This window comes from Macaca nemestrina, chromosome 9 (assembly GCF_043159975.1).
Source record: "Macaca nemestrina isolate mMacNem1 chromosome 9, mMacNem.hap1, whole genome shotgun sequence".
Taxonomy (NCBI): domain Eukaryota; kingdom Metazoa; phylum Chordata; class Mammalia; order Primates; family Cercopithecidae; genus Macaca; species Macaca nemestrina.
The window spans coordinates 84,983,863-84,999,022 of record NC_092133.1 but is presented as its reverse complement, the minus strand read 5'-3'; the positions used below and the strand labels follow the sequence as shown (position 1 = coordinate 84,999,022).

Here is a 15,160-nt window from a genome sequence, read left to right as displayed (position 1 = left end):
AAGGTGAATGCCAAAGTGAAAACTTTTGCCTTATTGAAATAATTTTATATCAGTAATGAATCAATTTCTGCCTGCAATATGAATATGAAACTCTCATTGACACCTTTGTGAGTATATGAATGCTAATTTAAAGGAAGTTTTAAAATATTTAAATATAAGCATATATACATTTATTAACTTTCAACTTTAAATACGTATTTTTAAAGTTGTGTGTTCTTGAGGCTTACATGTTAGACCAAAGCTTTTCAGAAATAAACATCATAGTTTTTTTCTTCCATATTAGAGTTAGTAATTTATCTTCCTTTGGACCTTTTACCCCCAATCTCCTTAGAACGTTATTGAATTTTCAGCTAAGTTTACCTTTAGCTCTCAAAAGTTATTTTAGTGATTTATTTTTACTGAAAAACCTCAAAGGAAAACACCTTTAAAAAGTCTAAAGCAAAAAACTTTTATTTCCTACTTAATTTTTTTCTAATTCCTGGAAAGAATTCATTTTCTTCTATGTTGTCTTGAGGTTCATGTAATTGAACAAAAAGATTCAGAAGGTCTCTATTAAGTAAAAACAAGTCATCGGTATTCAATGGGGGTGATGAATTGCTCACTGGAACACTCATTTGTCTACAGCCACAATCAAAAACTGGTAATTACTTCATAATTAAACAATTTGAATTAGAAGGGATCTTAAAAGATTGAATACAAGCATCGTATTTGATATTTGAACGTGATAAAGAACAATTTTTAGAAACCAACAGCAACATCAAATTTGTAGGTGAAAAAATAGAGCCCCCCTATTAACAAAACAATACCTCCTGTTAGCACAGTAGCTGAGTATTGCTCCAGAGTTATCTAGCCGATGCAGTAAGACTACAAAAGTGGAATAATTGCTGTAAACATTGGAAAACTAGAACAAAATGATCTTTTGTTTGTATGTTGTTCACATAGAGATAAGAGACTCAACTCAAAAATAGTATTAGCAAACTTATGAAGTTAAGATACAAGATGACTATGTAAAAATTAATCTTTCTCTACGTCTATTAGTCTGTCTCTTCATCTACAACTAGCAAACTGTGGCCCACAGGCCGTATCTGACTTCTTGCCTTTTTTTGTAAATAAAGCTTTATGCCCATTTGTTTACATATTGTCTATGGCTGCTTTTGTATTATGGCAATGGCTGAATGAATAGTATCAGCAGACATCACATGTCTTATAAAGCCTACAATTTTTACCACCTGGCCCTTTAAAGAAAACGTTTGCCAGCCCCTGTCCTGTATCTTCAACAGGAAAAATATCTCTGTGCAACAGGCATATATAAAATGTATATTTTATAAAATATATGAAATACTTAAGATTAAACTTAACAAGAATGTGACCAGATGATGCTTACATTCTAAATGAACAGTAGATGTATGAAAAGAACCAAGATATTTTTGAGAAAGAAAAATTAACTGGAGGAAAGGGAAAAGGCTTGCCTTAGCAATAGTCAAAGTATTATCTAAAGTCACAGTAATGAAAACAATCTGATTCTGGCACATGGATATATAGATAGATAAATGGAACAAAATAGAGTTGAGCATTACAGACTCATTTATATTTGTGAATTTATGCTATGGATAGCATTTCAAATACAGAGCTTCAAATACATGAAACAAAAATTGATAGATAAGGTGAAACTGGAAAAATAGGCAAATCCATAATTAGAGTTTGAGATTTCAGCATTTGTCTCTAAGTAATTGATAGAACAAGTAAACAGAAAATAATATATAAAAGATTTGAATAACCCTTCCAACCTGCTTTACCTAACAGATACTTATAGAACCCTAAACTACAGCAGAATACACATTCTTTTCAAGTGGACATAGAACATTCACCAAAAAACACTATATTTTGGGTCATAGTCTCACAATATTTCAGAAGAATGTAACTATATAAAGTATGCATATAGAATTAACTAGAAATCAATAATGTAAAGATATTTTTTAAATTCCAAAATATATGGAAATTAAACAGCATATTTCTAAATAATATATGAGTCAGAGAAAAAATTAGAAGTTACAAAATATTTGGAACTGAACGAAAATAAAAATGCAACAAAACTTGTAAGATTCATTGACAAAATGTGGGGAGAAAGTCATGCACTTGTTTGATTCATGCTGAATTTGTTATACCTATGCAAGTGTCTCTACAAGTTTCATGTTAAAAAAGATTCCTGAGCTGAAAACTCAGATATGGAGAAATGCTTGCCTTGAAAGTGATGTTTGAGGGCATGGGAATGGATGAGCTCCACAAAGAAAGTGAGGTGGAGGCCAAGGGCAGAGTGCTGGGAAACTTCAACATTCACTTCGACCGTGATTGCCCTCCAGGGCCTGGCCTAAGAACTATCTCTTCCATGAAGCCTTCTAACACTCATCTCTCCCTCTGCTGATTCCTTCAGCAATGCTTCTCAAACTCTGGTGAAGGACCAGTTTTATTTACCAACTGATAGACTTGAACACAGCCAAAAGATCCAACAGATATTTACTGGGAGGTGTGGTGGGGCTAAGCTGAGGATGGTGTCTGAAACTGGATGGGCATTGCTCACTTTCAAAGTGGAAAAGTGCAAGGAGCACATGGTAGGGCCTGAAGGGGTTAGAGCAGTGTAGCTCTTATCTGCTTTAAAGGTGACCAGCCATGGCTCCTTCCCAGAACAGAGTCACACTGAGGAGAAACCTTAGAATTAAAATTGAGCAGAATGGAGAGAATGGGCTGAAGAAAAGAGAAGGTCCTATAAAAGTGATTGAGAATAGAGCCAGAAAACCTCAGAAAGCAAGCTTAGTGAACTTGTGAGAGCTGTCTGTCCAAGCCAAGTTTACTTCAGGAAAACCAAATTCACATGGAAACAAGCACTAGAAAATATTATGATCAAATCCCATACAAGTTACCATAAGAAAACAAAGACTGAGGAGCTGAATAGCATCCCTTACAAACAATGAAGGTATACCAGAAAGATATACTCAAAACACAGTTCTCAATGGCAAGCAGTTCAGGAAGTCACAGAAAACGATATCCTACTATTTCAAAATGAGCTTAAAGACAATAGGAAAATTGCATAAAGCAGGATGGAACAACAAAAATCAGAACTAGAAAATTTTAAAGCAGTGTGAAAATCAAGAAAGAATTAGAAACAAAAATTAGAAATAAAATCCATAAACTAGAAAAAACAAAAAATTTGATAACTGATGCTTTACAATAAATAGAAAGCTTAAGAGGAATAATTTCAAAACAAAATGGAGAAAGAAAACAGGATTTAAGAGCATAACAAGAATCAATGATAGGGAAAGAAGACTAGTAGATAGATAATAGAAAGTTTAAAGAAGAAAAACCAAAGCAAGGGTTCAGAACAAATTCACTAATTCAAGAAATATTTAGAATAATAATTAAAGAAAATATTCCTGAAATAATTGGTTATAAAAGTATATGTTGAAATATCATAGTACATACTTGAAACCATCAAATGAGTATGACCAATACCAAGGTTTAATACATTTTTACATAAAATTGCTGTAGTTTGAAGAAAGAAAATGGTGGGGGGGGGGGTTGTGCAAAAGAATATGAGGAAAAGAAAATTAGATTATTGTCAGATTTTTAAGAGTAATGCTTTAATACAAAAGAAGATGGAATAATATAGTTAAAATGTCCAAGGAAAGATTTTTATGAGCCAAATATGTTATATCTAGAAAAACTGACCTTGATGCCCTGGGTGCAAATTGAAATCAACATGCAAGAGCTCAGGAAATATTGTTCCCAAGAGCCATTCCTCAGTAGATGCAGAAACAAAATTCTAATCAAATTTGATATCCATTCTATATTTTAAAAATAAAAATTTTTTGTAAACTTGGAATAGAAGGGAATTACCTTAATCTGCTAGGGGATAGCTACAGCAAACTTATAACAGGAGCACATTTTATGGTAAAACACTGTTTCTGTCCTACAAGTCAAGTACTGTCTTGGACTGGTCTCAAGAATGGATTGGAGTGCAACTGAGGAAACCGAGTCCACCACACAGCCAGGCTTGGAGATAATAACCCCAGGGAAACAACTAAAAGTTCCTTTATGCAAAAGAAGCTATCTTCCTCACTGGTGACAATGCCAAAATTTTTTCAGATATAGAGGGGTAGTGGATTTGGTTAATTACACTCCATAGAGCACCTTTAAAATTCTCTGTCAAGCCTTTCTCTTCAGGATCACCACTGAGATGTCAGCAATCGGAACCATCTCTCTTACACATCAGATGTATAGAAGGCATTTCACAGTCCAGACTGAAATATGTATGGCCCAGTATTTCATTCTCCAAGAATATACATCTCCAACAGAGCACAAGACTGCGGTTGCTGAAGGGCTTATTTACCAGGAATTCTGCCTGCATGAAACAGAAAATGAAGTAAACATTAAAGCGAATAGCAACAAAGGACTGAATCAATAGCAACAAAGGACTGAGGCTGGCTTTCCAAGAGTCTGAGCCTTACTGTATGGCCTTACAAAACCAAATGGTGCCTGGGTCCTTTCGTTACTTCCTGAGCTGCTTGCGGTTGAGAACTGGGGCATGCTGGGGCCTCACCAGGATGTCTGGGCTGGCATACCTGTGGGGTCAACTTGTTTCTATGAGAGTTCTTATGACCTCTAGGGAAGACAATGACTGGGCCCCTGGCACTGACTGCCACCCCCAGAGCTAGGTGGCATGCCACTTGCTATGACATTAGAGCACAATAGCCATTCCTGACTTCTCAGGTCACATACTGTGTGGGAGAATAACCCAGGTATAAAGAGACTGCCAACACTCTGGACAGAGCCAAAGACCATGAATAAGGGGTTTGTAATAATGTTAGGGAGGCCAAATGTTGAGAAGGGTTGCTCATATTTTTGTCTGGATTTAGACCTTCAGGGAAAGTATGTCAAGTTGAGGCTGGGTAAATGGCATGACAAAGCCAAAACATTATGAGTATGATAAGAACAGATAGCCTGGGGATATTCCTTTGTTGGGGGGCGCTCCTCAGGGGTTTCAATGAAAAGAAAAGAGCCCTCAACTCTTTGCTGTAACGATGAGAGCACAGGAACCTGCTGCTTTGAGGCTGGGACAGGAGCCACACCTGCAGCCAGGAGGGTGTTCTGCCAGGGGAATCAGAGTTTGAGGAGTCCAGGGACCCCTGGAGCAGCTGCCTCAAGGGGGTGAGGAGGAGCTTCAGAGTGCTGCACAACACTTGGAGATGGGCTGGGGACTCCTAAATAGATGAGTGCTGGGGGAGGCGCCTCTGGGTGAGGAGGCTGTGGTTTTGCTCTAGCTTGGCTCTATTGGGACTATTGGTCCAGGAAAGTCACAGAAGTAGCCCTTCTCACGCTCATGTGCACTCTGGTTGCCAACACCCAGATATATGGACATTCGTGCAAGTGTGTATCTCCTGGCACTATGCCACTTGCCCTGTGACACACCTGTCTAATAAGTAGGACAGGTGGGAACATGGTCATATTCCAATTGTCGATGAAAACAAACACTATAAAATATTTGAAGAGATTTAAGCAAATTAGTACCTGAAGAGCCTGGAGAAGAACTTACATGGATAAAATGGCATCACTTCAGCTTTTGGTTATGAAATTAGGAACATAAGGATAAGGAGGAGTGAATTAAATACCGAAGAGCATAATATAGTGACTAATTTGTTTTGTCTCTTCAGCTAGTGTATAGAAATTTCCTTATGCATAACTTGGTTGATGAGAGTTCATCCTCCAAAAGGTTTTCCAAAATGGGCTCACAAGTTCTATTGTCCTTGATTTCTGGCATTCTTTCAATTTCTTGAGGTTCTTTATATGTACATGACATTTTGGTTCTGTATAATATTCATGTGTCATTCTTTTCTCACTTGGAGGTCTTTGTAGACATTGTTTCACTTACTTTCTCTTTCTCATTCAGTGTTGTTATGGAGGAATCTATTGTGTTGGAAACATAATTCTCATAACGAGAGAGAGTGAGCACATTTTATTGTTTCATTTAGCTTTATAATGACTTGCCAGTGGGAAGGCAGAAGACCTGGGTTGGAGGGCATTAAGAAACAAGAATTGCTTTCCCCAAGCACTGTTGTCGACTCATTTATTTTTTATTTTTGAAAGTTTTAAATTGTATTACGTAAAAGTGAAGAAAAGAGGCATATATTCCACTAGAGTTTGTCATTAATACAGAGTCTTTCATTGACATGCTAAGTTCTTTCTTTCTTTTTTAAAAAATGTCAACTTTTATTTTAGATTTAGGGGATACATGTGCAGATTTGTTACATGGGTATATTGTGTGATGCTGAGGTTTGGCATATGACTGATCCCACCACCCAGGTAGTCAGCATAGTACTCAATAGGTAATTTTTGAACTCTTGCCTCCCTCCCTCTCTCCCAACTCTAGGAGTCCCCAGTGTTTATTGGTTCCATCTTTATGTCCATGAGTACCCAGTGTTTAGCTCCCACTTATACGTGAGGACATGCAGTATTTGTTTTTTTTGTTCTTCCATTAATTCATTTAGGATAATGGTATCCAGTTGCATCCATGTTGCTGCAAAGGACATGATTTCATTCTTTTTATGTGGCTGTTTAGTATTTCCTGGTGTGTATGTACCACATTTTCTTTATTCAGTCCACACTGATGGGAATCCAGGTTGATTCCACGTCTTTGCTATTGTAAATTGTGCTGAGATGCACAAACAAGTGCATGTGTCTTTTTGGTGGAATAATTTATTTTTCTTTGGATATATGCCCAGTAATGAGATTGCTGAGTTGAATGGTAGCTCTAAGTTCTTTGAGAAATATCCAAACTGCTTTCAACAGTGGCTGAACTAATTACACTCCCACCAACAATGTATAAGCATTCCCTTTTCTCCACAGCCTCGTCAGCATCTGTTATTTTTTGACTTTTTAATAATAGTGATTCTGATTGGTGTGAGATGGTATCTCATTGTGGTTGCGTTTCTCTGATGATTAGTGATGTGGAGCATTTTCTCATATGTTTGTTGGCTGCATTTATCTCTTGGTTTGGGAAGTGTCTGTTCATGCCCATACTCATTAACTTCTCTTCAACATAGTACTGGAAGTCCTAGCCAGAGCAATCAGGCAAGAAAAAGAAATAAGAGATAATATGATCGTAAACCAAGAAAACCCTAAAGACCCCATGAGAAGGCTCCTAGAACTGATAAACAACTTCTGTAAGGTTTCATCAGACAAAATCAATGTACAAAGATCAGTAACATTTCTATACACCAATAACGTTCAATCTGAGAATCAAGAATACAATCCTATTGACAACAGCCACAAAAAATATCTAGGAATACATCTAACCAAGGAGGTGAAAGATCTCTACAAGGAGAATTACATTACACTGCTGAAAGAAATCACGGATGATGCAAACAAATGGAAGAACATTCCACGCTCATGATTGGAAGAATCAATATCATTTAAATGGTCAACTCACTTTTAAACTCTTTCTGCTACCTTTTTTTGAGGGCCTCTCTCATTTAGCTCTTCCTGCGTGGAAGCCATAGTTTTCATCTATTGTGTATTCTTGAGCTACCTGTTGCTTTCTTTTCTACTATCTTCGAATGGCTGCCTTGGTTGTTCCTTTCCTCTTTGGAAGCCGCTTTTCCTCCTCTCTGCCAGCTGATGCTGACAGTTGGTGTTGAATCAGGGCAGGGGGCAACTCAGATTTTGCTCTGTTGTCTCTAAACCCATCCTCACCAACACTGTCCCGTAGGGGCAGGGGTGTCTCTGCTCCTCAGTTTCGAGGAGCATATAGTTTCGGAGGAGTGAATGAATGCAAATACCTGACTTTCACTGTGTGATCTCCTAGTGTTGGGGCGAAGAAGGCCCCCATAATGTCCTTTCACTTTTAGAGAAACTGAGTGCCACCACAGGACCAAGAATAAGTAGCATAAGTGTTGTCACAGAGAACCCTCAGGAGCTTTCCTTTTTCATGGAATGAGAAGAGATGCATTTGAGTTTTCATTCTGCAGTGCCAACTAGGATTATTACATAGATCACATTTGACAGATAGAACAGCACCTCTAGCCCATTCTCTCCCAGGCCATTTTTTGACAGAGGCAAGCTAGTCATGATTAATGCATAGTGGTGGTGGGGGTCACATTTTAACTCATGCTGCTGTCCAAGGTTTTGGGAAATCTGTCAAGCTAATCCTCCTGAATTTTGAAATTCCTGTTTTGCTTAGAAGATTCTGCTAGTAACAGATAGACCCAAGACTTACTAGTTAAAAATGAAATAAGTCATAGCATATGTCAGCTGTGTCTAGGATTCAGCCCTCTATGTGTATAGTTGCTCAAAGATATTAAAGCCCCCTGTCCTGTCTGTCTCAGGGGACTGGAGAAGCTGCCAATGATGATCAAAGGTGACATAAGACTCAGGCCCTGCTGACCCTGGAAGCAGGCCAGGGACAGTTCACTCACCGAGCACAATCGCAACCAAGGAAACACAGGGACAAAGGGAGGACAAAAATAAATAGACAGTCTTTGAATCAAAATAATGACTCAACTGTGCAGGGTTCCCTTCTCAATACTGTGGTTGGGCTAAGACACTTTTCCTCTTTGACCTGACTTGATTTTATGTTGGCCTTGCACCACGTTGCACACAGGGTCCTCTGTGGAGTGCAGTTCATATGCATGTTCTGCCCATGATGGGAAGTGGGATTGTGGGCATTTCTTGTAAGTAGAAGTGGCTGTCTGTCCTTTCCTGGATAGCAGTAAGAATCTGAAACCCACTCGGCATAATGTCTTTCCTAGGCCAGAATCATTCTGCTCCAACTGGAACGCACGCTATTCTTGTGTTCCAGGCTGTGGGAACAAGCCTCAACCCTGCAGGGCTGCTGGGAAGGAAAGGTGTGGGTACCCGGTTGGGTCCTTGTTGCTGAGATCAACTTTCATTTCTTTATTTCTCGAGAGAAAGACACCAGGGAGACCAGCACCAGGCTGGGCTTAGAACAGCCATGTCTCCTCTCAGAACTGTTATTCTCCAATAATTCATATAGAACTTCCTTTTACCACCACCCTCGCAATAAGTCAACCCCACCTTGAAAAAAAAAAAAAAAAAAAGGACAGAAAACAGACGGCTGTTTTACAAGCTGATTGTTGGGTTGATAATTTCAATAGCTACCTCTGATATTAACCTTGGTTCAAACATATCTCAATCTTTGCCATATTCATTTTGTATTATCAGTACCTAAGGTATTTTCTAGCCCCCAGAAACTCTGCTAAATGAGTGAATAAATAAATATTATGCAAGGTGGTAGCAGAGTGAGCTCATCCTGACTGAATATTGTATATTCATGCCTGTTCCATGCGCAACTTGGGCTTGGAGACAGCTCCAGCGTGCTGGAAGCCGGGAACCCACGAAGGAGGCAGCTCCACCCAGAGGGCCTCAATGGCCCTGGCCCTGCAGTGCCCGGGACAGGCGCCCCTCTCACAGAGCCCAGCATGCAGTTCATGCCCAGAGATTATAAATCAAATCCCTGGAATGCCTTCAGATGGGATCACGCCACAGCTGGAGGAATTTTCTTTTTTTCCCCCCAAACTTAGCACATCATAAAACATAGCCATTTGGGGAATGAGAACAGCCAGGAGGTGTTTTCACCTTGGAAGCTCTGTTCTGGGAAGGCTGGGAGGGTGCGGTCAGGACTGTGATACAGCCACACAGCCCAGGCAGCTTTGCCAGCAAGCACCCGGAGGGCCTCGCCCCACATTCTGGGCTCCCGCTGGACCAATGGGCTGGCTGCTGTGGCCCAAGGCTAGCCCGAACTAGCAGGAAAAGGCCGTGGCTCCCTCTACAGGGCCACCTCGGATTTGTGACATGCAGGCTTACTGTAAGCGAGTGTGGATTTGTCCTGGATTCAGCACTGAATCCCCGCATCTGTTTCTGAGTCCGTCAGCACCTGTACCTGGCCCAGGTAGGTATAATGCACTTCTGGTCCGTGATGCCACGGGTGTCCAATACCTGCTTCCTGGCCTTAGAGAGCAGCACCCCTACCAGGTCCCTGTCCCGGGTCAGACCAGGGTCATGGTCTCCATCGATTCCTCCCCTCCCTATGCAGGAACATTGCTCTACTTTCAAGAGGTGGAGTCTTTTCCTGCCTCTTGAATTGGTGGCAAACCTTTGACACTCCCTGACCAATAGAATGTAGATGATTTTTAAGCCAGTCCTGATTCTGGCCCTTAAGAAGACCAGCAGCTTCTGCTACCCTGGGGAAGCCACCATCGTGCCATAAAGAAGCTAGGACTAGACTAATGCCAAGAGGCCAAGTGAAGAGAAGCCACACGGATGAGCACCCAGGTGTGAAACAGTGATGATATCTGCCCGAGGAGGTTGCTGGCAAGATTGCGTGAGGCCACATGGACAGAGTGCTGAGCATGAACCAGGCACACACTAACAGTTGAGCCAGTGTTCACTTCCTTTCCCCCAGTTATCTTGCCCTTCTGACTCTAGAGAAGCCATCTTTTATTCTGGCAACCCTAGGGCTAGGAGGACAAACTTGAATGAGTAACACTTTGCTGTTTGTCCAGCGTGCTGAAGGAGAACACAGTGTTTGTTTAGTGCTGATACACCACTTCAAATCTAGGCTGACTTGTAAAGCACACATTACATTTGAGAATCGCCTTCTGACCCTTTCTTGAAGCCTTTCCTCAGAGAGCCCAGTGGGCAGTACACCCATGTTACAAATGTGATGGTGACAACATACAACACCTAAGATTTGTCCAAAGCAGCCCAGTGAAACCCATAATGGGGTCTATATGTACACATTCACAGCCTGTCGAGGAGAAATTGCACTGGACAGTTGTTAAAAGTGGCAAGAAAGGTTTTTGCAGTAGGGGAGGGAGACAAGTATAGAACTACTAAGTTCAACTTTGCATACAGAAAAGACAGCTGAGGATTTATAGCCAAGGTGCAGGGGTATAGTCAGGGGTCAGTGAGTGGAAAATCACTGAGAGGAACCTCATTATATACCAAGGATGGGGGGAGTCTCCGTAAAATGAGTTCAACAGGCCAAGGCTAGTTAAGAAGAGGGCTCAAAGGAGACTGACTAAAGTCTGGGAAGGAAGGAGTCCTTGTCGAGCCACACCTTCTATTTATTATCAGATTAAAATTCTCCAATATGTGTAATACAAATTCTACTTCCATCCATGCATCCCTCCACCCATCCATCCATCCATTCACTTGCTTTCTAGTTTAATTTTCCTTTCTTCATTTAGTGAATATTTCTAGATATGTCCTAAGTAAAAGGGGCAGCCTAATAAGCAATCTCTCCTATCGTCTATCTATCATCTATCTAATCTATCATCTGTATCTATCTATAATCTATCTATTGTCTATTGATCTATCATCTACTATCTATCCATCATCATCTATATCATCTATCATGTATCTATCATCTTTCTAGCCTAACATATACACATGCATGTCCAACTTCATACATATATACATATGTGTTTTATATATATGTCTGTATAGATGGTTATATCTACATTAGGTGATAGTATATGAGAGGGATTTGCGGTTGAAGCAGGCAGTGTGAGAAAGGCGCAGAGGTGAGAAGCAGCATGGTGCATTCGGGACTGAAAGCGGATTAGCTTGACTGGAGCCAAGGGCAAGGGGATTGGCCGGCTTAGTTTATGTCCCTTGGGGGACCAAAGGGAAGGAGCAGATGGGACATATTAGCTTCACCAGGCAAAGTCACCTTAATTGGAGGTTTGGGATCGCCAGTGAAACAGATGATAATCCAGCCAACGTGACCTGCAGCCTGCAGGAGGACCCCCTGTTTAAGCACGGCCCTACAGTCTCCTGAAAGCACCTTTCTTAGACATTTATGTTTTTCAGGACCACCAGTCCCATGAGTCTCAGAAGAAAGATGGCAAGTACATAAATTACAAAAAAAAAAAAAAAAAAAAGTTTTCAAATGCCCTAGGGAGAATCGCTTCATCACAGGCTCCTCAGTGTCTAATCTGTGAGAAGTTTGGCAGTTCCGCAAACCCCAGGAAGAGCACATCCCCTGTAACTTATTATGGGAAACACCAGGCTAAGACAGCATGTTTCCCAGAGACTCCCACTCCCATTTACTATGCTGCCAGGGAGTAAGGCGCTGGCACATCAGCACGCATGCCTTACCCTGGAGGTGGGCAGCATCGTTCATTCTAAGAGTGTCTACACCTCTCTCTGCCCCAGAGGAGGAGCTGCTTAGGAAGCGCACACTGATAGGAGAGGCAGACATGGCGGAAGGCAGGCTAGGGGGCTTGGAGGGAGTGTAAACTGCGGCCAGGACTCAGGCAGGGAGAGAGGCCTAAGCTGCGTTTCCAGGAAACAGCCTTGTAGCAGGGCCTTGAGAGAGCTGGGTCTTTGACAGGTGGAGGGGGAAGGCGTTCCAGGTGAAAGAGAAAATAGGAGTCACTATGGTACCAGGCAGGAGGTGGGATCCAGTCCAGCAGATGAAGGACACAGACTTAGACTTGAGGTATTAGATGTGTCAAGTCAGTGTAAGTTGGGGTGGTTGGGGGGGCGGCAGGCAAAGCCCTGGCTCTCGATCCCTCCCTTTCCAGCACGCACCTGGTGTGTGTATGTGCACATGGTAGCTCTGGCTCACTCAGGCAGTCATTCTTACCTGGGGGAGGGGAGAGGAGAGGAGGTGGAAAGGAAGTATGTGCTTTATGAAAAAGCCTCTTGGGTGACTGCGATAGTCCCTATATTAGCCATCCCTTTTATTTTCTGTATTCTGCTGCTGACAGTTTGGGGCCTTGCTGCCCCTCCCAGGGCTGCCAATTCCTAAGGACACTGAACAAGTCACCCAAGCGCATGCTTTTCAGACACAGACCAACCAGTCCAGAGCTTACACCCTGAACAGCCTCCTCCAGGGGACTCCCACTCATGACCACTACCCACCTGCCCTAATCACCCAGGGCCAGGTGCCAGATACCTGGGCAGCCCCTGTGCCCAGAGCCCTCTCCTATTATTCAAATTAGCTTCTCCTAGGCCTGTTTACCTTGCCTTGCCTGTTGCTTTTCACAGAAACCTCAATAAAGGCTCTTGCCCACAGATTCCCACTCTCCTTGCCCAAACCCAGTGCTTACTAAACCCAGTGCTTCCCTGTGGGGCTCTGACTGAGGCACCACGCCTCTTGTTTCTAGGGATCTGTGTGGAGGCCTCTTTCTTCCTGACAGTCATTTTAATTCCTGTGTGTCTTACCATACCCGATTAAAACAAATCCCAAATACACTTATTATGGCAAGCCCTGGAGCTAGGATGATCAGGACAGTCTACTTGATGCCTATTGACCTACGTAATTATTAATAACACCTCCTTCACTTTCAAAAATGTCCCAGTTCAAAATGCTTCAGGACACTGGTATGGGCAAAGACTGTTCCTAGGTAATACCTTAAAAGTAGAGGAAATCAAAGCAAAAATGGACAAATGGGATCACATCAAGTTAAAAAAATTCTACACAGCAAAGGAAACAAGTAACAAAGCAAAGAGACAGCCTACAGAATGAGAGAAAATATTTGCAAAATATCTATCTAAGAAGAGATTAGTAACCAGAATAGGTAAGGAACTCAAACCACTTAATAGGAATAATAATAATCATCATCATCATCATCCAATAAAAAAATGAGAAAAATAACTGAATAGACATTTCTCAAAATAAGATATACAAATGGCCAACAGATATATGAAAAAGTGCTAAACGTCACTAATCATCGGAGAAATGCAAATCAAAATAATGCAATATCATCTTGTCACAGTTAAAATGGCTATTATCAAGAAGACAAAAAGTAGCATGCTGGCAAAGATGTGAAGAAAGGAGAACATTCTTACACTGTTGGTGGGAATGTAAATTACTACAGTCATTATGGAAAACAGCATGGTGATTCCTCAAAAAAACTAAAAATAGTCCTGTATGACTCAGCCATTCCACAACTGGGTATCTATCCAAAAGAAAAGAAACTGGTATATCAAAGAGATATCTGCACTCTCACATTTATTGCAGCACTATTCACAATAGCCAAGATATGAAATCATCCTATGTCCATCAATGGATGCATGAAGAAACTGCCATGCACATACACAATGGAATATTGTTCAGCCTTTAAAAAGAAGAAAATCCTGCCATTTGCTTCAAAAAGGATGGCCTAGAAGACATACTAAGCAAAATAAGCCAGTCACAGAAGGACAAATACTGAATGATGTCACTTATATAAGGCATCTAAGATAGTCAAACTCATAGAAACAGTAGAATGGTGGCTGCCAGGGGCTGGTGAGGGGAAGAAATGGGGAATTGTTTTTCAAGGTACAAAGTTTCTGTTATGCAAGATGAGTAAGTTCTGGAGATCTGCTGTACAGCATAGTACCTATGGTTAACAATATAATATTGTGCATTTTAAAATACATTAAGAGGACAGAGTTCATGTTAAGTGTTCTTACCAAAAAACATGACTTACAGAAGTACACAAATTTTTGGAGGTGATGAATATGTTTAGTTCCTTAGTTGTGGTGATGGTGTGTGCATATGTCCAAACTCATCAAGATGTGTACATTAAATATGTGCAATTTTCTGTGTATCATTTATATCTCAATACAGCTAAAAAATAAAAGTTTAAGAAGTTAGAAGACAGAAAACTGGAAGAAGTTAGAAGACAGAAAAATGGAAGGAGGTCAGGAAGGAATCAGGAAGCTGAGAGATTTAGAGTCCAGAGGGAAATGTTCGTTTCAAAAAGAGGAAGGGTATTTCTCGGAAAAAGACACACTGGGGAAAGATAAGAGACATTCTGAGGAGAAGGGGAGAGATGGTGAGAATGTCATTATAGGATGAAATTCTCAATAAATTATAAAGTGAATTCACCTGGTATGAGTTTGGGACGTGGGGGCGGATTTGTGGACTGGGGAAAAAGAAGGAGATTGGGAACATCTGTTGGGATGCTAGCAAGGGATGAAGAGCTGGGCTGTGCAGCAGCCTGGGGGGCTGGTGGGGGTTGCTTGGCTTGTCAAGGAGCCAAGGCACACAGTTGCACAGCTTCCCCTCCATGTTGCACTGGCCAGAAGATACAGGAAGGCAGGTGGTAGCTTATCCATGGTTGGTTCCTGACAAGGCAGCCACAGAAAGGGGGAC

General features: G+C 41.2%; 1 protein-coding gene across 5 annotated transcripts in view; it reads left to right on the top strand.

The window, feature by feature from the left end:
- The window catches only part of LOC105486665 (protein tyrosine phosphatase non-receptor type 20), a 123,713-nt gene extending 108,842 nt beyond the window's left edge, over positions 1-14,871 (top strand). For 2 of the 5 annotated variants that reach the window (XM_071069924.1, XM_071069912.1), the window contains one exon: positions 4-1,120. In XM_071069924.1, coding sequence (XP_070926025.1) covers positions 4-56 — 53 coding nt within the window. In that variant the 3' untranslated portion in view covers positions 57-1,120. Of the gene's footprint in view, positions 1-3; positions 1,121-14,632 lie in introns of those variants that run through there. The other 3 variants (XR_011607897.1, XR_011607899.1, XR_011607898.1) reach the window with 3 other exon arrangements.
- Positions 14,872-15,160: the final 289 nt, after the last annotated feature.